Source organism: Oncorhynchus nerka, linkage group LG2 (assembly GCF_034236695.1).
Source record: "Oncorhynchus nerka isolate Pitt River linkage group LG2, Oner_Uvic_2.0, whole genome shotgun sequence".
Lineage (NCBI taxonomy): Eukaryota > Metazoa > Chordata > Actinopteri > Salmoniformes > Salmonidae > Oncorhynchus > Oncorhynchus nerka.
In genome coordinates this window covers 27,161,658-27,186,797 of record NC_088397.1, presented here as the reverse complement: position 1 = coordinate 27,186,797, position 25,140 = coordinate 27,161,658, and the positions used below count along the sequence as shown (strand labels likewise).

The 25,140-nt window shown below is 46.0% G+C and overlaps 1 protein-coding gene across 1 annotated transcript; it reads right to left on the bottom strand.

Moving 5' to 3' along the window:
- Positions 1-3,909: 3,909 nt before the first annotated feature.
- LOC115133285 (plakophilin-4-like) lies at positions 3,910-22,701 on the bottom strand. Its single transcript, XM_029666368.2, has 20 exons — positions 22,571-22,701; positions 18,713-18,837; positions 18,387-18,424; positions 17,894-18,037; positions 16,441-16,625; positions 15,602-16,166; positions 11,618-11,797; positions 11,170-11,389; positions 10,581-10,713; positions 9,881-10,094; positions 9,293-9,476; positions 9,001-9,118; positions 8,551-8,742; positions 7,537-7,710; positions 7,131-7,281; positions 6,755-7,032; positions 6,446-6,566; positions 6,096-6,227; positions 5,883-5,956; positions 3,910-5,078 (listed from the first exon to the last, which is right to left on the bottom strand). The coding sequence occupies exons 1-20, from the start codon at positions 22,688-22,690 to the stop codon at positions 4,803-4,805; spliced, it is 3,624 nt and encodes a 1,207-aa protein (XP_029522228.2). The 5' UTR covers positions 22,691-22,701; the 3' UTR covers positions 3,910-4,802.
- Between the last annotated feature and the right edge of the window lie 2,439 nt (positions 22,702-25,140).

The window sequence follows — 25,140 nt, the reverse complement described above, 5'->3', positions numbered from 1 at the left end:
ACCAATATTTTTTGTGAACAAATGTTTCATCTTGTCGTTATAACAAGGTTGTAAGCAGCATGTGAAAATCTTCGTGGAAATCTGTTGCAGCTCAAGTCGACTACAAAACCCACAATGCAATGTTCTCTGGTCTGGCTGGCTATTTAGCTAGCTAAGTAGCAAACGTATCTACATACAATAATACCAAAGTCAATATCAGCATGTGAAGTAGCTAGCTATCTGTAAAATCGCCTAAACAAACTGAACTAGCAATTCAGGAGTCTATCTCACCGAGATGAACCTGCAGTTCATCTCTGACTAGAGTGAGTGCAGAGCATGTTGCTATGGCAACACTGGCCCTTTCCCACCTTTCCCACAGACAGGGCCATTGTGGGATGCTACTTGAAAGAGAAACTGAGTTGAATCATTTGGTACACTGTTTAGATTGAGCACAACAACAAAAAACGTTATGAAATGTGATAGTGTGTTACCCCCTATCTCCAATTAGGAGAACCATGTAGCTACGACTCGTTCCGACACCACTTCCTGGTTTCACAGATGGACCACTTCGAAGTTAAATCATGGATAAAAAAAAAAACGAAAACATTTACCTACTGATAAGCTTTCACCAAATTGACATGGGTTTTATGATTTTTATTTCTGGGGGTGGGTTATCCCTTTAAACAGGATCGTCAAATACATGTTTTGGAGCAACAATAAGTGGACGACATCCCCTTGCATTAAGAGACCGGATCGATTCTTCAAGTCTAGTAGTGGCCCTTTGAAGAGCGGACCGCCTACTGGCAGCTCAGAGGCCTTTGAGGGAAGTGTGTTCCGCTTTTGTCTCCCCTCTATGCTAAATGTAATCACTGCACAGGTGCAATGATGTGCGTGTGCATTGCAGTCACTGGCTACGCCTGATGCATAGAGTGTAATAGTAACACAGCATTAACGGAGCTGGAGTAGTATGTAATGCTACAACAAAATGACATTCAAGCAGCCCGTTGAAATGTAGCATGGTTTATGCAGTAACCTCATTCCCGTGGATGACAAGAAGAGAGACAGATGGCCATCTACATTATATAATGTATTTGAACGACAATCTGCAAGGATACACACAGCCTTAAAAAGCAGAACTTACAGGTTATGGACAAAACCAACATTACTAGGTAGGGAGTTGCTATAACTTGATTATATTTAGTTATAAACTCAGGGCCCCTAATCGTGCGGCAAAGTTTCCATTCTCCTTCTCTGATGCCTCTGAGCGAGCCTCCAGGCCACACACACGGCCTTATGGGAAACATATGCTGCTCATCATGTAGTCAGGGAACAACTTTCTTTCTCAAGGCTTTCACACACAATCACAGCCAGCTTCACACAATGTAAGGCCATAGGCTTAGACCAGGGGTTGCCAATTACATTCAGCCATGGGCGGATGGTACGGACGGCCGGAACATAGTTATAAATCATTTGTACACTACAAATTGACTAGAATAATCCCAAACGGATATAGTATTAGACAACAAAATAATCATTTCAAACCTTGATTACATTGGGATACGATCGCATATGTCTCTATTTATGCGTGGGAGTTCCTTAGGGACACATTTCCTACATTAACATCACTTTGAAATCATTTCCTGGTGATTTTACAGACTTTTATGTCCAACAATTCAAATGTACATGCCATTACTAGCATGGTAGTCCACCTTTTGAACTAAATCTAAGGACCTCGAGGCATTAATGGTAGATGGTAGATGAGACTGACACACTTCTCTGAGTTCTGTAGCTCGTCAACATTAGATGCATTAAATGTTTCATGTGAAATATTCTGACTTTGTACCCATGTGTCTACAGTGCCTTCTGATTTCCCCCAGACTTCTCTAGGGGTGAGCACTCACGTTATGAGATACTGACAACACCCTTGTTGTTAACTCACAGAATGGAGCTAGCTAGTAGCTACATAACTACTGGAAGGAGGCACAACCCCAGAGCGGAAGCACACGAGGCCTAGCATCAATCTGAATAATAGATTATAGCCTACCAAAATAAAGTGGCTTGACAAACATTATTTAGAACTGGTAAGAAAAATCTATATAAAAACGATATACCCCCCCTTTCTCTCAGAACAGCCTCAATTTGTCAGGGCATGGACTTTGCAAGGTGTTGAAAGCATTCCGCAGGGATGCTGGCCCATTTAGACTACTATGCTTTCCCACAGTTGTGTCAAGTTGCCTGGATGTCCTTTGGGTGGTGGACCCTTCTAGATACACACGGGAAACTGTTGAGCGTGAAAAACCCAGCTGCGTTGCAGTTCTTGACACAAACCGTTGCGCCTGACATCTACTAGCGTACCCTGTTCAAAGGCACTTAAATATTTTCTCTTGCCCCTTTGAATGGCACACATACACAAGCTGTCTCCTCCTCTTCATCTACACTGATTGACGTGGATTTAACAAGTGAGTGACATCAATAAGGGATCCTAGCTTTCACCTGGATTCACCTGGTCAGTCTGTGTCATGGAAAGAGCAGGTGTTCTTACTATTTTGTATAGTCAGGGTACATCCCCATGACCCAAAAAAGTTATTGATAATTTCAGTATCTTCTTTTTGTGGGTCAGAGCTGTTTGTTTAACCCACTCCAACTTCTCGTGACACACTTTAGGTCTGAGAGGATTTTACAGCAGTGCGAGGCAGCATTCACTCCTTAATTAGGCTAATTGAAATGGCTCTATAGTCAAACACCCGGGGACGAAAAAATTCGGAGCAGCCAAGTAGCTACCATCTTCAATTAGGGCGAGTGCTACTAATGTCGAGGATTGGTTTCACTTCGCTAGAAACGATTTCTACTCTGAGACTGATACAACAGAGATAGTACCCAGATTTCAGAAACATCCCCACGGCTCCCAGAAAAACCAGAAATCCATCAGTTACCTATTGGTAAAGATTTCAACCCAGCCTTTTATAAACAAATTCATATGACACTATTATAGTCAGTCAAAAGGTGTCTGGTTACCCGGCACAAACTGTCATGGGTGCAGTGTTGTAGATGGTGTTGTTTGTTCTCTTTCCTACCTGGATCCCTCCTGCTCCTCTTCTCTTCTTTCCTATTCCTCCCAAACACTGCTTTGAACATGTTAAAACTGATTACAGGGAGTTCTGTGAAAAATAGTCAATACAAATATATTATTCCCTCTGCAAAAAAAAGATGCTATTGCAGTAACATGGCCATATACTCCTAAATGAGGCAACACTAGTCATGGGAAGATATGGATTACAATGAGCCCTAACATACCCTCATCAGGCACAGTGGTCTGGAATGAAACCTGACAAAAAAGGGAAATGTGGAGAATGGTACAAATGAATGGATGCAGCTCAATGTGAAATGGATTCCAGATTAGCAAAGGTGAATAGCAGACAATTAGACTTGAAAACAAATGCGAGGTACATGCTGAAATCCGTTATTTAATCTATTACTTGCGAATGAATTCATACACGATACAGTAAAAAAAAAAAACATGTTTTTCTTGCAATAACTTTGACGCGAAACATGAACGATTACGTAAACTGTAACGTTAAACAATGTAAACGATTTGTCATGCCCAGACACATCTAGAAGTTGGCTCACTAAACAGCCGACAACCTCACACGTAACAGTACAAGCAAAATATACCTGTTAAAAAAAGAAGAGTCAAGTTTAGTTCGTCGACGTTTCTTCAAAACAACGCATTTCCCTCCATAGCTATAGGAATGTTGATTGCATGAGCGGAGCTGTGTGATCCATCCTGGAAGTTGGCGGAGCTGATGGATGAAAGACGCTCTATCGTGCGCTTTCTGGGAGCCGGGTGCGCGCCCCCTCCGAGTGAAGAACGTTTGGATGACAAAATGAAAATAAATTAAAAGTCACCAACACCTGCAATTCCATTCCACAGCTGATTTATTTCACCAAGCCTCATTTTCACAACTTCTGAATCTTTTTTTAGTGTTATGATGCGCTCTTTTAAAAAAAACAATCTTCATACACTTCCATATGGCACATCATCGCCAGTGTTGGACAACATACATCAGAGCGTTTTGGGGGAAATTCACACACTTAAATAAATAAATCATAAAAAATTCACTAGACACCATATCATACATACACAGTCTACACATTGAATACAGTAACGTTCTGTAACAACACATTGTAACATGTTTTATTTCTCTGTACAAATACTATTTGACATTTCACAGATATGACTTCATGATATATATTTGGCCAACATAGAAATTATTTATTTGACTCAAAATCGAAATTCACATTATTTTCCATTTGGCTGTAGTCGATTCACCAAGCCAGTTTTGAGATCTTTGCTGCCTTTACTATATCCATAACTGTCTTAGTTTATCAACTACAGCTAACATATATTGAACATCATGTTCATTTATATTTTGAGTAAACTATCCCTTTAATGTTTATTTTTACGCAACACTTCTTCAGCACGCTCTCCATTCTCCACATTTCCAACCAAGCGGATGCCTGGCTCGTATCCAACAAACCTTTCTTACTTCTTTGGCTGACATTACACCACTCCAGAAAACAACAGGCTCTTTCCCACTGGAGCCACACACACAAGAACACACATACAGACACACACACAAGAACACACACATACAGACACACACACAAGAACACACACATACAGACACACACATACAGACACACTCATGATCTTTTTGTCTCTCACATTTCTCTTTCTATCTCACACACACACTTCAAACACACACACAGATGTAGCTTAAACTGATGAGTCGGTCCATGGTTTCTACATGGTTTCTCCACCCCTACACCCAGGAGTCAGGGGATCCAGAGTACTGGTTAGCCTTCTGAGAAGGCCTCCTCGTGGTGGAGTAGAAGTCCACGTAGTTAGCGGTGTTGGTATTGGATTTCAGTCTGTTAGGTTGGGAGGTGTTGTATCGCTCTGTGGAGGTCAGGTTCTCTGGCTCGTCCTGGTAAGGCCCAGGCTCCTCCTCCCCGTAGCCGTGCGGCGATGACAGATACATTCTGTAGTTGTTGTAAGTGTTCCTATCCAGCTCGTCGGAGTAGAACACATCTTCCTGCTGGTAAAACAAAAGACGAACTCATTAACTTCAACACAACAAACATGGGTCCTACATGAGGGCGGCGGGACTATTACACACAACCAGTAAAGTAGTGGTAAAAAATACCAAAAATAGGTGGGTAATCTCTGATCGCAGTCCGTTGTCCTATACTTTCAATGCATTTTTCCAGTAAAAGGCGGGTAAACCCTCTTCCAAAATAAAAAATGTACTATCCACTACACCACTGAACACAATGAAAGACCAAACTTTTAAGATGCATTTGATCCCTTGAACACAAGAAAGGCTCTATGGGGAATCAGTGGGCACCACTTCACCCAATAAAGGACAATAGGGTTGTGTAATCTTATTTCAGGTAACTGAAAGAGAATTTAAAAGCCCAGTGCAGTCAGAATTAAGATTTTCCTGCGCTTTAACTATACACTATGAGGTTGGAATAATACTGTGAAATTGAAAACAATTATGATAATGCCCTTTTAGAGTAAGAGCTGTTTGAAATTAACGCCTGAAATTTCAGCCCGCTTGGGTGGGATGGAGTTTGATTGCCCGGTATGTCACCAGGTGGTAAATTAGTGAATAGACCAATAAGAAAGAGGGTTAAAAAACCTCTCTGCCATTAATAGCTCGTTTCCCCCACTCGGACCACTCTCAGACAGTCCTAGCTAAATTCTTGCTAAGAAGCCATTGTTGTTTCTTTTTGACACAGTTAACTGAAAACAATCACAGTAAGTAACTTCATTGTTACGCAGAAATGATTTGATGTTGAGATAAAGACACCAGAACCGCAACACATTTGTGCCTCACCTGGGACCTAGGACAGTCCTCTCTCGATGGTGAGGAATAGGACCCGATAAAATATGGCGTTTTCTTTTCTGACCCTGAAAGTGAAAAACAAAGATACGACTTTCAAGCGTGAGGCATTGCCAACTCCGCTGTGTGTATGAAACATTCCAAATATATACCAAATGCACAACGGAAAATGTACTAGCGAATAAAAATACCTTCATCGTGGCTTACCTGTGTACTGGTTTCTATGTAAACTGTTGTCTCCATAATATGTATCGAGTTGCATAGATGACTGAGCCCTCTGGTAGTTAGAGCTGTGTCTTCTGATTCCTAACATGGCAGGAGAGGAGGTTGCACTACCACCTGAGAAGACATCCCATTCATTCAATCACTCAAAATCAACATTATATTTAGAAACCACTTGTCAGAATGTGCTTGACAGTAACCTGGGCCTAGACGTCAAAGAGCAAACGGAAGCATAGTGGCAGGGAACGAACTTTGAGAGGAACCAGACCCGGAGGGAACTTCCATTGTGGTGTGTGTTGATGAGTAGTTTGAACATGATAGTTGAGCGCTCTCACCTGATTGGCGGGGCACGGGGGACATCTGTAAGGTGCTAGTAGGCAGGGTTGGTTGAGACCTGTACCTGTCTCTCTCCAGAGTGGACACAGGAGTGATGAAATGACCGTGGTGCCATCCGTCCTACAACAGAGATAATTGCTACTCTCAGGACAGTGATATTTTACCTCTGCAAAAACTGGATATCAAGGTATTTTATCAGAGATCACTTCAGTTTTTCCAAGGTTAAAATGGAGCCAAGTCTGCAACTTTTGACATGAGTTAAGCGATTATACCAAAACCATTGACTTGCGAAGACACAGTGATCTGACCTGTTTGTAGAGGGTGCGCAGGTCCCTGTACTGCCACAGCGTGTTGAGGACCTGAGCAGCAGCCTTCACCACCTTCATGGAATACCCCTTCCCCCTGCCCTTACTGATGTCCAGCAGCTTCTCGATGCCCCCCGTGTCTGCCAGGGCCTTGGCGTTCTCCATGTTCCTGCTGGTGACTTCGTGGAGCGTGCAGCAGACAGACGCCACCGTCTCGTCAGACAGCAGGGAGGGGCTTCCCCCGGGGAGACGATTCACCAGGTCCCGCATCGCATACTTTCCTGAGAGGGGAGACAAGGGGGCATGAAGGACTTAAGTGTGTGTGGGTGAGAAAGAGAGCGAGTTTCTGCGTTTGTGTGTGTGTGTGTGTGTGTCTGACCTATAAGCTCCTTGTTCCTGCTGTCCAGGGCCATGTTCCTCAGAGCGGTGGCCACAGAGCAGACCACCCTGTCGTTGTCCATCCTCAGCAGCTCCACCAGGATAGGAAGCCCCTTCTCCTTGCGCACCGCCGCGCGAATGTAGGCCGCAAACTGCACACAGGGATTAGGACGTCTATTGGCTTTTTATTGTCACCTTTATTCACCCAGGAAGTCCAGTTATGTTATTGCAGTACCATTATACTGATGTAACATGACAATAATACCGGATAAACAGCATCGCATGACAGACACGAGCGTCAGGTGTGGGTTGTTGGCCTCTTGCGAAATGGATTTGATCTCAATGAGACATCTTAATGACACTAACCTGCATGAACAAAGGTTACAAGGAAACAAAAAGCGGGACACCTTCCAGTTTCCAGCGGAGAGGTTCTGAAGGGATCCGGCGGAGCCCTCCAGGGTGGCAGGGTTGGAGCTCTCTGCCAGCAGGCTGAGGTAGGGCTTCACCACGGCCGGGTGCCACAGCATCTCTGCCCCCAGCGGAGGCTTACCAAACCCCGGGATGGGTCCCACGCCGTCCCACTTGAAAGCATAATGAAGAGCATGAGCGGGATATAGGCAGTCAGTTCTAATCAAATCTCGGAGGAGAAACACCCCACAGAATGGAAGACACGTTGTCCTCTGTTGCAACATGAACTACCGGGTTCCAAACTGCCTCTGGAGCTTCATGAAATGGGTTTCCGTGGTCGAGCAGCCGCACACAAGCCTAAGATCACCATGCGCAATGCCAAGAGTCGGCTGAAGTGGTGTAAAGCTCGCCGCCTTTGGACTCTGTTTGGTGGAGGAGGAATAATGGTCTGGGGCTGTTTTCATGGTTTGGGCTAGGCCCCTTCGTTCCAGTGAAGGGAAATCTCAACGCTACAGCATGTGGAAACAGTTTGGGGAAGGCCCTTTCCTGTGTCAGCATGAAAATGCACAAAGCGAGGTCAATACAGAAATGGTTTGTCGAGATCAGTGTGGAAGAACTTGACTGGCCTGCACAGAGCCCTGACCTCTACCCCATCAAACACCTTTGGGATGAATTGGAACGCCTACTGCGAGCTGGTCCTAATGGCCCCAATATCAGTGCCCGACCTCACTAATGCTCTTGTGGATGAATGGAAGCAAGTCCCCGCAGCAATATTCCAACATCTAGTGGAAAGCCTTCCCAGAAGAGTGGAGGCTGTTATAGCAGCAACTCCATATGAATTCCCATGATTTTGGAATGAGATGGTCGACGAGCAGGTGTCCAAATACTTAGTGTACGTAGTGTATCTTAGCTAATGTTATGTGTTAATTCTAACACATTTCCAGGCGCCTTTATCATAAGGTGTCGGAGTGTGACTTAGCCAAGGAAAGCGGATAACCCCCTACTATACACACCTTATCATCCAGCCAGCCCCTCTTCTTCTTCTTCCTCTTCTTACCCCAGCAGAGGTAGTCTAGGTCCTTACTGGGGGACCCGTAGCCCAGCAGGGCATCCAGTTCCTGAGTCCCCAGCAGGCGAGACGAGGGCATCTCTATCTCCAGACGGTAGGACAGGTTCCTCAGAGTACACACACAGTTCTCCACAATCTGGGAGAGGAGGGAGAAGCATTTCAGTGACGCACACAATACACACACACACACACACACACACACACACACACACACACACACACACAAAGGGGGTACGATCAGGAACTTCAAGCTGGGATAGCAGAGATGGATGGGCAGAAACTGAGTGAAGAGGACGGGTCTAATTCTGGGTGAAGTAGAGGGGGTTCAGGCAGGTGAGGTGCATGTCATTGTTTCTGGACTAGCCTAAATGTACTACTCTTATAGTGAGCCCACCTTGCTGTCGAAGTCAGAGGTGCTAACGCAGGTCTTGAGGACATAGAGAAGTGAATCCACCAGCCCCTCACAACACCTCAGCTGACCCCTGGCCTCCTCTCCTGCTGAACTCAGGTTCCTGTAGCAAGACACAGTAGAAAGGTCAACAATGCAACCGCATATACAATACGTACAGATTTACAGCCACATGAACACACACACACACAGAAGAAGAATGCCATTTAGCAGAAGCTTTAATCCAAAGCGGTGTACAGTCATCTGTTCTTACATGGATGACCTCCTCACTCCTCACCTGAGGCAGCCGGTGGTGTTGCGCAGCAGAAGAGAGGAGTGGAACTTGAGCTTGGTCTCCTCTCGGTAGTTGCTGCTGCTCCAGCCGGAGTGGGGGATGACCACAGTGTTGGTCAGGGTGCTCAGAGCGTCCCTGATGATGGTCATCTTGACCGCGTCGCACGACGACAGGTTCCACAGCACCCCTAGTGGTAAAGGGGGATAGGCACGGAGGTAGTGAGCTGAGGACACGTGCTGAGTTGGGGCCACGAGGCTGGATACAGTCATCCCTCACTTGATAATGCAGAGATACTTGATAATGCAGAGATACTGGCAAGAAATACTGTATCAGCAAGCAGGTATATAGATCGATCTAGACCTCTCAAACTCAACTCTGGACCTCAAAGCCAGTTCCACTACGTTTTTTCAATGTTCCCCTCTAATCAGGGCTTGATTTAGACCTGGGACATCAGGTGGGTGCAATTAATTATCAGGCAGAACAGAAAACCAGCAGGCTCCGGACCTAGTAGGGTAAGAGATGAATACCCCTGGTCTAGATAGTCATAAAAACAGGCAGACAGCAACAACAACAAAAGACAGAGAGACGTACCAGTGACCAGCTCCCGGACTTCGTTGTCGGTGGTTTTCCTCAGCAGTCTGAGCAGAGCGGGAACGCCACCAGAGTTCCTCAGGGCCACCTTGTTGTCGTCTGTAGCCTTGCCATAAACCAGGTTCCTCAGGGCTCCGCAGGAACTCTTCTGCACCTCCACAGCCTTGTGGTCCAGCAGGTCCACCAGCTGCTGAACACCTCCCAGGTGACACACCTGTTAGAAGAGGGTCAAGGTCACACACACCTGGAGCTGACATAAAAGGTATAATCAATAACAGTTATTTAAGCAATAAGGCCCAAGGTGGTGTGGTATATGGCCGATTTACCACGCCAAAGGGATGTTCACGACGCAACGCAGAGTGCCTGGATACAGGCCTTAGCTGTGGTATTTTGGCAATATACCACAAACAACCGAGGTGCCTTAATGCTATTATCAACTGGTTACCAACGTAATTAGAACAGCAAACCATTTTATTGCAGTGGGCTAAATCAGGGTCACACAGAGTGATGGTGCAAAATGTTAATAACATTCCACAAGAACACTGAGTGCGATTTGGTCATTTGACTGCAGAAAAGGGTTATGTGTTTGTGCTTTCAAATCCTCTCTAGGGAAGGACTTTTCATCCCCATATAGTCTGTTTGATCACACACGTCAGCTGAGAGGTTAGGAACAGACAGGGACAGACGGGCATCCTGGTACCTCCACTTTGATGTGGTTGTCTCTGTAACACAGGTGCTGGAGGTACGCTGCAGCATTGGCCTGGACAGAGGGGAAGTGATGCTGCAGCATGTGGATCACCTCAGGGAGATCGGGGTCGCGCCATGCAAACTCCCTGCAGAGGGTGGGGAGGGAGAGAGACAGGGGGAGGGAGAGAGAGAGAGAGATAGAGGGAGAGAGAGGGGGGGAGATAGAGGGAGAGAGACAGGGAGAGAGAGATAGAGAGAGACAGGTGGATGGAGGGAGAGAGAGATAGATAGAGGGAGAGAGAGACAGGGGGAGGGAGAGAGAGATAGAGAGATAGAGGGAGAGAGAGACAGGGGGAGGGAGAGAGAGATAGAGGGAGAGAGAGACAGGGGGAGGGAGAGAGATAGATAGAGGGAGAGAGAGAATGTGAGAGGGAAAGAAAGTGAGTCTAAAAGCACTTTTTAATCTGTCTCTTCCAACATCAACGACACATCATTTGATTTGAATTCATCAATAACATGTCTGGATGTAATCATCACGTGGCTCGACGTGTGTGTGCATGTGTGTGCGTGTGTGTGTGTGATGGTGCGTTGTGTATTTGTACCTAGGATCCTTTTGTATACTGTCTATGGAGGGGGACCTTGTGGCAGCCCTGTCGACTAGACCAGAGTGCCTGGAGAAAGAGGTCTCATTGGGCCCCTGTCCCTGCTGGGAGACCCTGTAGGTGTCTGCATATGTGTTCAGCCCATAGCTGCTTCTTTGGTACGCCAGGGTGCTGCAATGGCTTGTGGTCCTCTGGAGGGTCCGCTGAAGGTTCTCCGCACCTGGGAATACAAAGACACAGATCTATTCAGGGTGGGGCGTAGCCCGCCCCCCCCCACACACACACACACACACTTCTCCACTTCGAGTCTGCATAACTGCATTGCCATGTGTCTATGAATATCGTGTTGACTGTAGATTACAAACTAGTCATAACACGCGGTGCAAGTCTCTGGTCCCAACGGTCCTAGCCATGTGTAGTTGCGTCTGCTGGTAGTGTGTTGCAGTACCCGTGAGTGTCCTGTAGATAGCGCCGTGTGATCCGTGGTGGGCGTGGGTGGGGCTGTGATACAGGGGGCTTTGGAAGGCTCTGTCGTCGTAGACAGGCGTGACGTGGCAGTCAGGAGACATGGCCATCCTCATATCCTGGTCCAGTGGGCTGTGGCGAGTGGCGTAGGAGCTGTGCAGGCCTGGACACACACACACACAACAGTGGAACATTAATAGTCACGGCATTATTTACACTGTGTCAGCTGTCAACATGGGCTTTGAGGACAATGTTGTTGGTGATGGAAGGTGGTGAATTTCTTCATCAACCCGGAATCAACCTTAAATCAACCTTAAATCTAAAATAATATTACAATCTGTAATCAGTTGTGTCGTAGGTTGGTTGTGAATGGTTCATTCTAGGCTGCTCTACAGTGTGAAAGTAGATCTATGTTCATGGTTGAGGTTGATGCAAGCGGTTGAGTATTTATTAGGATCCACATTAGCTACTACCAAAGCAGCAGCTACTCTTCCTGGGGTCCGAACAGGGTTGGAACAGTTACATCACAACAAAACAACAACAGCCTACGTCACTAAATAAATCAATACGACATACAAGAACATTATTACTCTATTACTACAAATGACAATATAAAATCTCTTCACGGAGCCCAAGTCCAGAAACACACAGCACTGAAATAGAACCAAGACGACATGGGACTCTCTTCAACATCAGGTAGCTCAAGCTAGCCGTGAAATCAGATAAAGAAAAAAACAAATAAAACAACACCATCACAGCACAGCGTGTGAAGAGACCCCTGGTGGCGTGTCCCGTGGGGTATGTACGGGTGTCTGAGCTGTTTGAACCCACAGCGTGTGAAGAGACCCCTGGTGGCGTGTCCCGTGGGGTATGTACGGGTGTCTGAGCTGTTTGAACCCACAGCATGTGAAGAGACCCCTGGTGGCGTGTCCTGTGGGGTATGTACGGGTGTCTGAGCTGTTTGAACCCACAGCGTGTGAAGAGACCCCTGGTGGCGTGTCCTGTGGGGTATGTACGGGTTTCTGAGCTGTTTGAACCCACAGCGTGTGAAGAGACCCCTGGTGGCGTGTCCTGTGGGGTATGTACGGGTTTCTGAGCTGTTTGAACCCACAGAGTGTGAAGAGACCCCTGGTGGCGTGTCCCGTGGGGTATGTACGGGTGTCTGAGCTGTTTGAACCCACAGCGTGTGAAGAGACCACTGGTGGCGTGTCCTGTGGGGTATGTACCGGTGTCTGAGCTGTTTGAACCCACAGCGTGTGAAGAGACCCCTGGTGGCGTGTCCTGTGTGGTATGTACGGGTTTCTGAGCTGTTTGAACCCACAGCGTGTGAAGAGACCCCTGGTGGCGTGTCCTGTGGGGTATGTACGGGTGTCTGAGCTGTTTGAACCCACAGCGTGTGAAGAGACCCCTGGTGGCGTGTCCTGTGGGGTATGTACGGGTGTCTGAGCTGTTTGAACACACAGCGTGTGAAGAGACCCCTGGTGGCGTGTCCTGTGGGGTATGTACGGGTGTCTGAGCTGTTTGAACCCACAGTGTGTGAAGAGACCCCTGGTGGCGTGTCCTGTGGGGTATGTACGGGTTTCTGAGCTGTTTGAACCCACAGCGTGTGAAGAGACCCCTGGTGGCGTGTCCTGTGGGGTATGTACGGGTGTCTGAGCTGTTTGAACCCACAGCGTGTGAAGAGACCACTGGTGGCGTGTCCTGTGGGGTATGTACGGGTTTCTGAGCTGTTTGAACCCACAGCGTGTGAAGAGACCACTGGTGGCGTGTCCTGTGGGGTATGTACAGGTGTCTGAGCTGTTTGAACCCACAGCGTGTGAAGAGACCCCTGGTGGCGTGTCCTGTGGGTATGTATGGGTTTCTGAGCTGTTTGAACCCACAGCGTGTGAAGAGACCCCTGGTGGCGTGTCCTGTGGGGTATGTACCGGTGTCTGAGCTGTTTGAACCCACAGCGTGTGAAGAGACCCCTGGTGGCGTGTCCTGTGGGGTATGTACGGGTTTCTGAGCTGTTTGAACCCACAGCGTGTGAAGAGACCCCTGGTGGCGTGTCCTGTGGGGTATGTACGGGTGTCTGAGCTGTACGCCAATACCTCGCACAAAGACAAGTAGTGACGCAGTCAATCTTTCCTCTACTTGGAGCCAGGAGAGATGGACATGCATGTTCTTGATTCTTAGCCCTCGGTGTACATTTCAGCTGTGCTGCTCTGCTCTGGGCCAACTGTAATTTGCCCATGTCCATCTTTGCATTACTTGGCCATATATCTGAGCAGTAGTCCAGGTGTGATGAAACTACGGCCTGTCGGACTTGTGTAGTTGATTGTGGTGTCACGAAGGCAGAGCAGTGCCTTATCATGGACAGAATTCTCCCCATCTTAGCTACCGTTGCATCAATATGTTTTGACCATGACAGTTTACAATCCAGGGTTACACCAATCAGTTTAGTCTCCTCAACGTGCTCAATTGCCCCATTATTCATTAGAAGATTTAGATGAGGTTTAGGGGTTTAGCGAATGATTTGTCCCAATGTACGACGCTGGTTGAAGTGACCACACCAACGCTAGAGTGCATTTTAGATGGTGGCAGTCTATTGTGGAACCTCTTTTGAAAGCTCAACCTATTGAGATGTACTGTGCAGTATAGGCCTACGGCCAACAAGAATCCCCTGCATCACTCTGCTTCAGCGTAACGAGCGGTAAAAGGCTATGCTTTATGGTTCTCCAGGGCGCACTTGATTCACTTTGCCAATAGGCTCCATTCATTTGGCCCAATAAAATAGATGGAAACCAATCCATGGTGCTTTGTCATTTACCAAACAACACCCCCCAGAGCAGAGCAGTGCTCTGAATGACTCTGGTTACGCCTCAAATGGCACCCTATTCCCTATATAGTGCAGTACTTTTGCCCAGAGCCTTATGGTTAACTTCTGAACCAGGGATTTATAAAACAGGGCATTGTGGGTCAGTAGGGTAGGCTCAGTGATATGATGCGCTGCAGGATGGCTCAGGATAAAGGACAAACACATCTCTCTGTCGCCACACTGTCAGCAACACGACAGATCTAGTATTTAGTTCAAATAATCCCTTTCACACGGAAACCAATGGATTTAAACAAAAGCTAAATCGATTCAGAAAGACAAGTTCTTTCTGAATCGAAGAGCGACTGGTAACGTTTGCCCTTTTTCAAGTATATTTTTCCTACCCTTTAACCAGCATAAAATTACCCTTCAAAGCTAGAATCCTTACTTGCATCAAGAGCAACAATTACATCAATTTTTGGACTTATAAATGAATGATACTGTGTATACCCATTGATTCTTGAAGAATATAACTGATATAAATGCCTCATGAAGTTGGTTCGATTGTTTTAGGCCTACCCAATCAGAACCCAGAATATACGTTTTTTTATACTCCAATGTTTGTAAACAAAGCAAATGTAAATAAACACTGTATAGCAGGGTTCCCCAACTAGTGGCCTGCAGGGGATTTTATTTCAAATCTGTTCCAAAGTCATTCCCACGCATAAAAGAGATACTGTATATGAGATCATGTACAAATGTAAGCAAGGTTTGAAATGATGATGTTTTGGTCAAATATTATATCTTCTTGCGGTCAATTTGCAGTCTACAAATGATTTGTAATTATGTTCTAGCCCCCTGACCATCCGCTCAAGGAAAAATCATCCCGCGGCTGAATCTAGTTGATGATCCTTGCTGTATAGCCTTAAAACATGGCTAAAACTATTATTTTGAAGGATGGTCAGTCCTTAGAGAGTGGTTCAATTTATCCAGGCCCATCCCTCAGCTTTTTACCAAAACACAGGTGGGGTGACCGCTTGTTATTGTTTTAATTAAGGTGCGTGCGTGTGTGTGTGTGTGTGTGTGTGTGTGTGTGTGTGTGTGTGTGTGTGTGTATGCATGAACATGTGTGCATGTGTGTGTTTCGTGGCAGAGTCCTGCTGTATGACTAACCAGTGAGGCTGTCAGGCCGTGACAGAGGCAGGGCGGTTCTCTCGTAGAGCCCGTAGGCGTCATGTCCGTAGGGGAGAACCCCCTGGCGGGGCAGTGTGGAGCCGTAGTGCTGGGGCACAGCCGTCATACGGGACCTCAGAGGAGAGCCAGACAGCCCCCTCCCCTCCACCAGAGACAGTGTAGACCCCAGGTGCCCGGAGACACTACCCATCGCCTGGTGAGGTGAGGTGGCATGATTGGCGCTGCCTGGATGGGGGCTGGTCCGGAGAGGAGAGTCGCCGTTCCCGTTCCTCTGGTGGGTGGGGGAGTAAGGAGAGGTGGCACGCTGGAAGGAGGGGGTGGTGCCTGGACCGGGCGGGGAGGAGGGGGGCATGGTGGTCCCGGGGAAGATGCTGGCGAGGGGTTTGGGCTCGGTGAGGATGGGTGAGCCGTAGGCGCTGCCACCCTGGGAGGTGCGGAGAGAGACCCGGGACGGGGACACAGTCCCCCCCACACCACACACAGGAGACTGTCCCCGGGAGGGGAGGGAGCCCATCCTCCTCATCACCCGCCCTGACGCGGAGGCCTGGGGTAGGAGGTATGCAGGAAGCAGGGTGAGTGGGGGAGAGATACCGGGTGTCAGCGAGCGGGGGAGAGATATGGACAGGGCGCGACACACAGGAAAGCCAATTCAGTCCTTGATACATATGGTTATCTTTAACTTTGAATTGTAAACTGTAGGTTAACTATGATATTATATAAATAGGCAGGTATTTAAAAGGTTATATCATATAAACATGTGGGCATATATATAGGTTGTCTCTCTTCACAGTAGAGGTGGGTTAGTGTATATTAGCTACCTGTACGGAGGCCTGCCCCTCTGCCCGGGAGCTCCTGCCATGACTGGGGCTTCCCCTGGGGCCGCTGCCTGACAGCATGTGTCTGGGCTCTGATAGAACCACGTTCTCTCTGCTCACACTGTAGTAACTCATACTGCTGTCCTGGTAGCCACTGTCTGCATACGATGTCATATGGGCCACAGATCCTGTAGGAGGGAGGCGAGGGGAGGGATAGAGGAGAAAGAGGGGAGTGGGGGAAGGGAGGAGAAGGGGATGTAGGAGAGAGGATAGGAGAAAGAGGTGAGGGAGGGAGGAGAGGGGGGTATAGGAGAGAGGAGAGGAGAAAGAGGTGAGGGAGGGAGGAGAGGGGGATGTAGGAGAGAGGAGAGGAGAAAGAAGGGAGGGAGGGAGGAGATTGGGATGTAGGAGAGAGGAGAGGAGAAAGAGGTGAGGGAGGGAGGAGAGGGGGATGTAGGAGAGAGGAGAGGAGAAAGAGGGGAGGGAGGGAGGAGAGGGGGATGTAGGAGAGAGGAGAGGAGAAAGAAGGGAGGGAGGGAGGAGATTGGGATGTAGGAGAGAGGAGAGGAGAAAGAGGTGAGGGAGGGAGGAGAGGGGGATGTAGGAGAGAGGAGAGGAGAAAGAGGGGAGGGAGGGAGGAGAGGGGGATGTAGGAGAGAGGAGAGGAGAAAGAGGTGAGGGAGGGAGGAGAGGGGGATGTATGAGAGAGGAGAGGAGAAAGAGGGGAGGGAGGGAGGAGAGGGGGATGTAGGAGAGAGGAGAAAGAGGTGAGGGAGGGGGGAGAGGAAGCAGAGGACAGAATGATGTTTGAATGATGGTTTGCCTTGTTGGTCTTCAAGGTCTATTTCAGAGCTAGGCTACACAGTGAATGAGCATTTATGCAATCAACACATTCATAATCAACACAGCATGCCCCGGTATGTAAAAGGTAAGTGCCCATTTAAATAAATATTGTCACTAAGTTATGGAACGTGCCCGCTTAGGATGATATACTGTTTATTGTGCATTTTATGGCCAATGGAACGTGCCCGCTTAGGATGATATACTGTTTATTGTGCATTTTATGGCCAAATGAAATCTGTTGTTACATTAGTTGTAGATGTTGTCTTAATATTGCATTAGTAAACCATAGCTGCGTTATATACTGTACGTTGTGTCACAGTACCTGGTATACTTTGATGTTATTCCACAGCTACGAGCTACAGCTACTTTTACTTCAAAGAAGTTTCAGTTTTTTGATTTCAAAGCATTTTCAGTTTTTTGATTTCAAAGCATTTCTGCCTTTTGACTTTCAAACCCCTTTTCTCCTTTTTGAGGTCATCATTCGTGCAAGTTAAAAAAAGATTCTGCACAGCAGATTCCATCTAGCCCTAAACACTCTACATTCTCCATGCTAAATCTGAACTGTAAAAAATGACGAAGGCGGATGAAAGTAATGACGCAGGAAGTAACAGACCCTCACTGTCATGCGGGGATGCCCTGTCCGCTTCAGGGAGGTAGAGTGACCCGTGACCCTGATCAGCTCGGAGGAGACGGGAGGGTGACTGGTGAGAGCTGTCCATTACAGCAGCCCGGTGCTCTCCTGTACCAGACACATCTACTGAGGAAAACAAGATGGCGTCATGTCAACCTGTATCCTGTGATCGCTATCGAGACGGTTTAAAAATCACAGGCGGTTGGTGGCACCTTAACCGGGGCGAACGGGCTCGTGGTAATGACTGGAGCAGAGTAGGTGGAATGGTATCAAAGACATCAAGCACGTGGTTTCCATGGTTTCCAGGTGTTTGATGCCATTCCATTTGCTCTGTTCCGGGCATTATTATGAGCCGTTCTCCCCTCAGCCGCCTCCTGTGGTACAAACGTGTGCTTCCAGTGGGCAACCCTATGGGTGTCGAGACAATTGGAGTTCAATAGAGGTCAATGTGATTTTAATATGGGAGAAGATGTACCTGATGATCTCCAAGCAAAGGACTTCTCTGATGAGTCACTGTAAAGAAGAGAAGGTGGTGAAATAATGGAGGGAAGGGGGTGGGGCAGAACAGGCATGGAGAGGAGATGAGAGCTAGCTCAACATGACAGTTTACACTTTAGTCCCGTGCGCGTGTGTGTGTGTGTGTGCGCGCGCGTGCGTGTGTGTGTGCTGCATGTTGTGCGTTCGGTGAGCCTGGATGAAGGCATTACTGTAGCTACTCATCATCAGTAGCTCCATTGTAGGTGACATGCTGATAGAGAAACAGGGTCAGTGCTCTGTGTGTGTGTGTGTGCGTTTGTGTACCTGCTACTGGCATCATCATCATCATTGCCAGGTGACTCAGCTCCCAGCATGCACCTCTCCAGTTGACTGGCAACGATCTGACGCTCCTCCTCCAGCTCCCGGGTCAGACGCTCAAACTGGAGCTCCTACGGCAACACGGAAGGGACAAACGGTAGAATCATACTCGCGGAATGACACTTTCTTTCACTGACAACAGCTTCCATTGTGTTAACAATAACCAAGGTACACAGCCTTTGGCATGCTCACTCTGCATCGCCTTGAGAGCAGTTTGACGTTTGACCTGAAAAATATTTATGGTCCTAAATGAATAAGTCAACAAAAGAGGCTTTGGCATTAAGGTCAGAGCTACCCAGATTCATCAGGCAGATTTCACGCTGAACAGGGACGGGTGTTTCTTAACGTGTTTGTCACAAGTCAACATTATTATAAGAAGTAAATGAAAAACCCTTCAAGGCTACACATGTCTAACGTGTGTATATAGACTAGACAGATTTGAGGTGAGACTAACTGCTAAATGACGAAGCATCATCTAATGGAAGCAGTCAGTGGCACAGTGGCAGCCAGCCACCAAGCTTGAACACGATGGGTTCTTATCAGGATGGGGTCCTGCCAATGATCCCTCCTCCCATGCCAAGCAGTGCCAGGCTGTGTCTAGTACTGTACCGGCTGAGTGGTGAACTGGAGGCGTCACTGACTGACTGCCCGTTGTCACAGGGTCACAAACACAAAGTGTCTCTGTCTAGTGAGAGGCGTCGACCCCGGAAGCTCAGATCCTGTCTACTGTACACACACTAGAACCAGATGTACACACACTAGAACCAGATGTGCCACACTAGAACCAGATGTACACACTAGAACCAGATGTGCCACACTAGAACCAGATGTACACACACTAGAACCAGATGTGCCACACTAGAACCAGATGTGCCACACTAGAACCAGATGTACACACACGAGAACCAGATGACATCTCCAACACACTGGAATCCTGCAATCACACAGGAATGTCAGCCAAAGACAGAGTGAGTGAGTGCAACACACACACACACACACTCACACCAGAGAATTACTGGGCTCAACCAAGCACATCACACAAACAAACACAGACAGGGCGTAAACACACACACGATAAATACAAGGGGGAAAAGCCCATAAACACACACACACACACACTCCCTGGCAGCTGTCTAACTTCAACAGTTTGCAGCGCATTAGTGACCTCAGTGAAATATGCGAGGGGGAAGCAGGGCGATGTGACGTTACTGAATTGAACCAGCCTGGCTGGTCTGGTGCTTTAACCTCCAGATCTAGATAAGGATAGAGATGAGAGATGGACTGGTACCAAACATTCCATGACAACAACCAGAACACCATCATTCTAATTCTACGGAGAAGACTCTTGATAGAACGTCTTCTTCTTTCGGGACTTTTGGCACTAACATGGAATCCACTGACTTTTCAAATCTCTAACTGGGTTTGGCACATTTCTGAATGGCTAATTGCTCATTCGGCATACTATTTGATACAGCATCTAATGGACTATCACTATTCACTATGAAAATGCTGATTTTGCACAGATTATTACTGCGGCTCATCATACTACTACCGTTAGCTGACCCCCCCCGTACTTCTGCTGACTCTTTACAAAATCTGCTAGAATTCAAGAGAGAAACCCATTAGCCTAAAGCCTTAGGGGTCAACATACATCAAAACAGCATTGCCATATTCATACAGCAATACAGTTTATGCAAAAAAAAAAGGAAAACTGTTTTTTTTTTAACTAAAAAATACAAGAAAATCGATAAAAATATCATCAGGAAGACACTTCCAGTTTACAGAATATGACGAAAATGAAAAAAGATACAGCATTAATATTGTGACATTCACATTAGTCATCACTCATTTCTGTACTAAGCACTCAGGGCGACAGAACAGTGAGGTAGCCTACACTGTACATCTGTAAATCCTTTATCTGTAAACACTTCCCCACAATTCTGATTGAGCGACAGTCTCAGAAAACACTGCTCGATCAATTCTACCATCTCTAAATTAGAGGTCGACCGATTAATCGGAATGTTAATCATAAATCACAAGTTTTCATAACAATCGGAAATCTGTATTTTTGGACGCCGATTTGGCCTTTTTTTTTTACACCTTTATTTAATAAGACAAGTCAGTTAAGAACACATTCTTATTTTCAATGACGGTCTAGGAACGGTGGGTTAACTGCCTCATTCAGGGGCAGAACGACAGATTTTTACCTTGTCAGCTCGGGGGATTCAATCTTGCAACCTTACAGTTAACTAGTCCAACGCTCTAACCACCTGCCTCTCATTGCACTCCACGAGGAGTGTTACGCGACTGCAGTAAGCCAAGGTAAGTTGCTAGCTAGCATTAAACTTATCTTATAAAAACAATCAATCATAATCACTAGTTAACTACACATGGTTGATGATATTACTAGTTTATCCAGCGTGTCCTGCATTGCATATAATCGATGCGGTGCGTATCGTTGCTCCAATGTGTACCTAACCATAAACATCAATGCCTTTCTTAAAATCAATGCAAAGAAGTACATATTTTTAAACGTGCATATTTAGCTAAAAGAAATCCAGGTCAGCAGGCAATATTAACCAGGTGAAATTGTGTCACTTCTCTTGCGTTCATTGCACGCAGAGTCAGTGTATATGCAACAGTTTGGGCCACCTAATTTGCCAGAACTTTACGTAATTATGACATAACGTTGAAGGTTGTGCAATGTAACAGGAATATTTAGACTAATGGATGCCACCCGTTAGGTAAAATACGGAACGGTTCCGTATTTCACTGAAAGAATAAACGTCTTGTTTACGAGATGATAGTTTCCGGATTCGACCATATTAATGACCTAAGGCTCGTATTTCTGTGTGTTATTATGTTATAACTAAGTCTGTGATTTGATAGAGCAGTCTGACTGAGCGGTGGTAGGCACCAGCAGGCTCGTAAGCATTCATTCAAACAGCAATGCGTTTTGCCAGCAGCTCTTCGTTGTGCGTCAAGCATTGCGCTGTTTATGAGTTCAAGCCTATCAACTCCCAAGATTAGGCTGGTGTAACTGATGTGAAATGGCTAGCTAGTTAGCGGGGTGCGCGCTAATAGCGTTTCAAACGTCACTCGCTCTGAGACTTAGAGTGGTTGTTCCCCTTGATCTGCAAGGGTAATGCTATTCCTGGTTCGAGCCCAGGGAGGAGCGAGGAGAGGGATGGAAGCTATACTGTTACACTGGCAATACTAAAGTGCCTATAAGAACATCCAATAGTCAAAGGTTAATGAAATACAAATGGTATAGAGAGAAATAGTCCTATAATTCCTATAATAACTACAACCTAAAACTTCTTACCTGGGAATATTGAAGACTCATGTTAAAAGGAACCACCAGCTTTCATATGTTCTCATGTGCTGAGCAAGGAACTTAAACGTTAGCTTTCTTACATGGCACATATTGCATTTTTACTTTCTTCTCCAACACTTTGTTTTTGCATTATTTAAACCAAATTGAACATGTTTCATTATTTATTTGAGGCTAAATTGATTTTATTGATGTATTATATTAAGTTAAAATAAGTGTTCATTCAGTATTGTTGTAATTGTCATTATTACAAATAAATAAATAAAAATCGGCCGATTAATCGGCATCGGCGTTCATAATCATAATCGGTCAACTTCTACTCTAAATGCATAACATAACAGCAGAAGGGAAAAGGGGAGGGACAAAGACTCATAGAACTAGAACGATATGGGGAGAGACAGAGAGATCGGGAGGGCATGCGACTCATACCTCCTGAGAGAGCACGAGAGGAGCAAAGGAGGGAGCTATACCTGTTCTTTGACCGAGGCCAGTAGGTTGAGGGTGGTGGTGTCTGCTTGGCTGTGCCCACTCGGTCCCTCTCTGGCCAGCAGAGACCCTTCCCCCTCCTCTCCCATCTCCGGGGATGGCATCCTCCACCCTCTCTGCCCTGTGGAGACATGCCCAGTACACATTACACAGACAATATGTTACTGTCCAGCACTAAAACCAAACAAGGACTGCAGTGCACGGAAGGCTCAATTGCTTGCTATGTCATTTTGCTTCCTACTGGCAATGCACTTCCACCAATGTGACAGGCTTAGAAGCACTGCACAGCACTTCAACTAGAAGCCTGATAACAACAGCAATACAATTACTACAGCCACTGTCAATGGTATGTCAGCTCTCCCAACGCAAGATGCTGCTGCATTACATCAGGGCATCGGTGCAGCCAGTTCAATGAAAATGGAATGTGAGGTCAATGCATGATAGTATGATGATACACTGGAGCTATAAACCCATGAGTGATACACTGTAACAAACAAAGTCACCGCGTTTGAAGTGTGAACATGCAAGTGAAAATGTACACGGCGCATGTGGATATTGAGAAGGTGAATCATCTGACACTACCTAGGTTGAAATGATAGGAATCCTGCATTTACAATTCTGCAACAGCTGCTTACTTACGAGGCACGAGCTAGTGCGATTCCTTAGCCGCCAGATGTTGCTGATGTACTGCTCAGGGTATACGTCCGTTAGGAATCCATTTTCCATAGGACCCGCGACAGCTTCATTTTGCAAACAGTCGCGCTACGACTACATTTCTAGTTCATCCGTCAGAAATGATTCAAGCAATATTCCATGCATTGGCGAACGTTAGTATTAATATTTATGTATCTACCTTGGCTGTCCCAAATCTACCCAGCTACGGTGCAATTGACTTCTGTGGCACCCACCCACGATTCAGGATAGACGTGACGTCACCATGCGGTTTGTACACGGAGGTATCTATATGGTAATTCGCTGGGACCACCGGAACACCTTACAAAATCATATTCATTCACCTTACAAAATAATAGTTGAATCTACAGATATGATGACGTTTAAAGTGGTGTTTTTGCCAAAATATATATTGAACGAAATGAATATGCCATCATATTTTATTGGTGTATGTATTGAACCATATGAATAGAATGAATTTGATTGGATATTATTTATGTTCTATAATCTGCACGAAGCTATGTGAGAGTTTTATATTGTACCTGTCAATGGGCATGATTATTAACACTAGTACTGTTCTGACATTGTAGTTAATTACCACTTAATCAAGAAAGAGCAGGAGGGGTACATGCACATGCTCATTTATTTTAATGACATTTTCACTCAGTAGCCTCAGTGCACTCATCACTTTAAGAAAGATGTGAGAATCACACATTGACTGTGTTAATAAAGTGGACCTCTCCACCAATGAATAACTAGGGAAGATCATTACTGTGTATTTACTGTGCTAAGTGGAAAATGTCTCCAAGCTACCTTCACATAAGGCTGGGCGATATAGCATGAATACTGGTATACCCACATGTTGTCTATAAAAAACAGTTTTTATTAAGTGCTAAATAACTGAAACGTTCAACAAATTGGACTATTTCACTGTCACTTTAGTCCTGGTTTGGTTGAGAATAAAACCGTCAGCATGGAGAAAGCCTGTTAAAATAACAAATTCATTTGTTGCCATTCTAGGCTCATGCACGAATCATAAAACACATTTGGATCTTGTATTATTCAGAAACATAAAATACAGTCAAATAACACCATACCGTTGTAAACTATAGTGATATAATTTGGCCATATCGCCCAGCCCTACCTTCACTTCAAAGCAAAACCGTTTTACTTCAGAGTAAACAATATCATTGCATGATACAATTGCCACTATTCCCTAAATATGTAGAATGAATTGACACCATTGTTAGAACATCACAAAAGGTTTCTATCTATCTATGGAATCAACGCCCACCATAACTTCATAACACTGAACCATATCCTGGTATGAGATAGGTCGGTATCTTGGTTGGGAGGTCGGTATCTTGGTTGGGAGGTCGGTATCTTGGTTGGGAGGGCATCTCTTTAGAATAAAGTAGATTCATTGGCATTTCTGTCTTCCATTCCAAATCATGTCTGCCTTCCCATAACAAGTCAATCCCTTAACATCCATGTTTCCATGTTTTTTTGTTGGGCAGAGCTCTCGGTTTCCGATCCTATTCAACACGAGAGCTGAAAAGCGTGAGCCACAAACGTCTCCTTTGTGTGTCCGTACAGTAGGCCTTGTTCACAAACAATCTTCACAGCACCAAAACCATTTTTACACCACAAATAGAAACTCCAGTGTGCAGTACTGTTTCATAGTCACACAATTCATCCTCCAATTCAACAACGATAATATAAACATGACAAGCTGTGTCGGTGTTCTGAGAACAACATTACACGGAGTAAGAAACAAAAGACAATCAAATTAATAAATTAACAGAGATGGTACAGTTGCATAATTACAAAACATGACACTTGGGATGTACAGTAATGAGGGAAAGTGTGTCACTCAGAGAGA

Bases quoted from the DNA above. Each gene is read 5' to 3' on its own strand.
- LOC115133285 (XM_029666368.2), bottom strand. From the start codon at position 22,690: ATGCCATCCCCGGAGATGGGAGAGGAGGGGGAAGGGTCTCTGCTGGCC. The intron at 18,425-18,712 runs GTACACAAACGC...TCTTCTTTACAG, and splicing joins GATGATGATGCCAGTAGCAG to TGACTCATCAGAGAAGTCCT. The intron at 9,119-9,292 runs GTGAGGAGTGAG...GTCTTGCTACAG, and splicing joins AACACCACCGGCTGCCTCAG to GAACCTGAGTTCAGCAGGAG.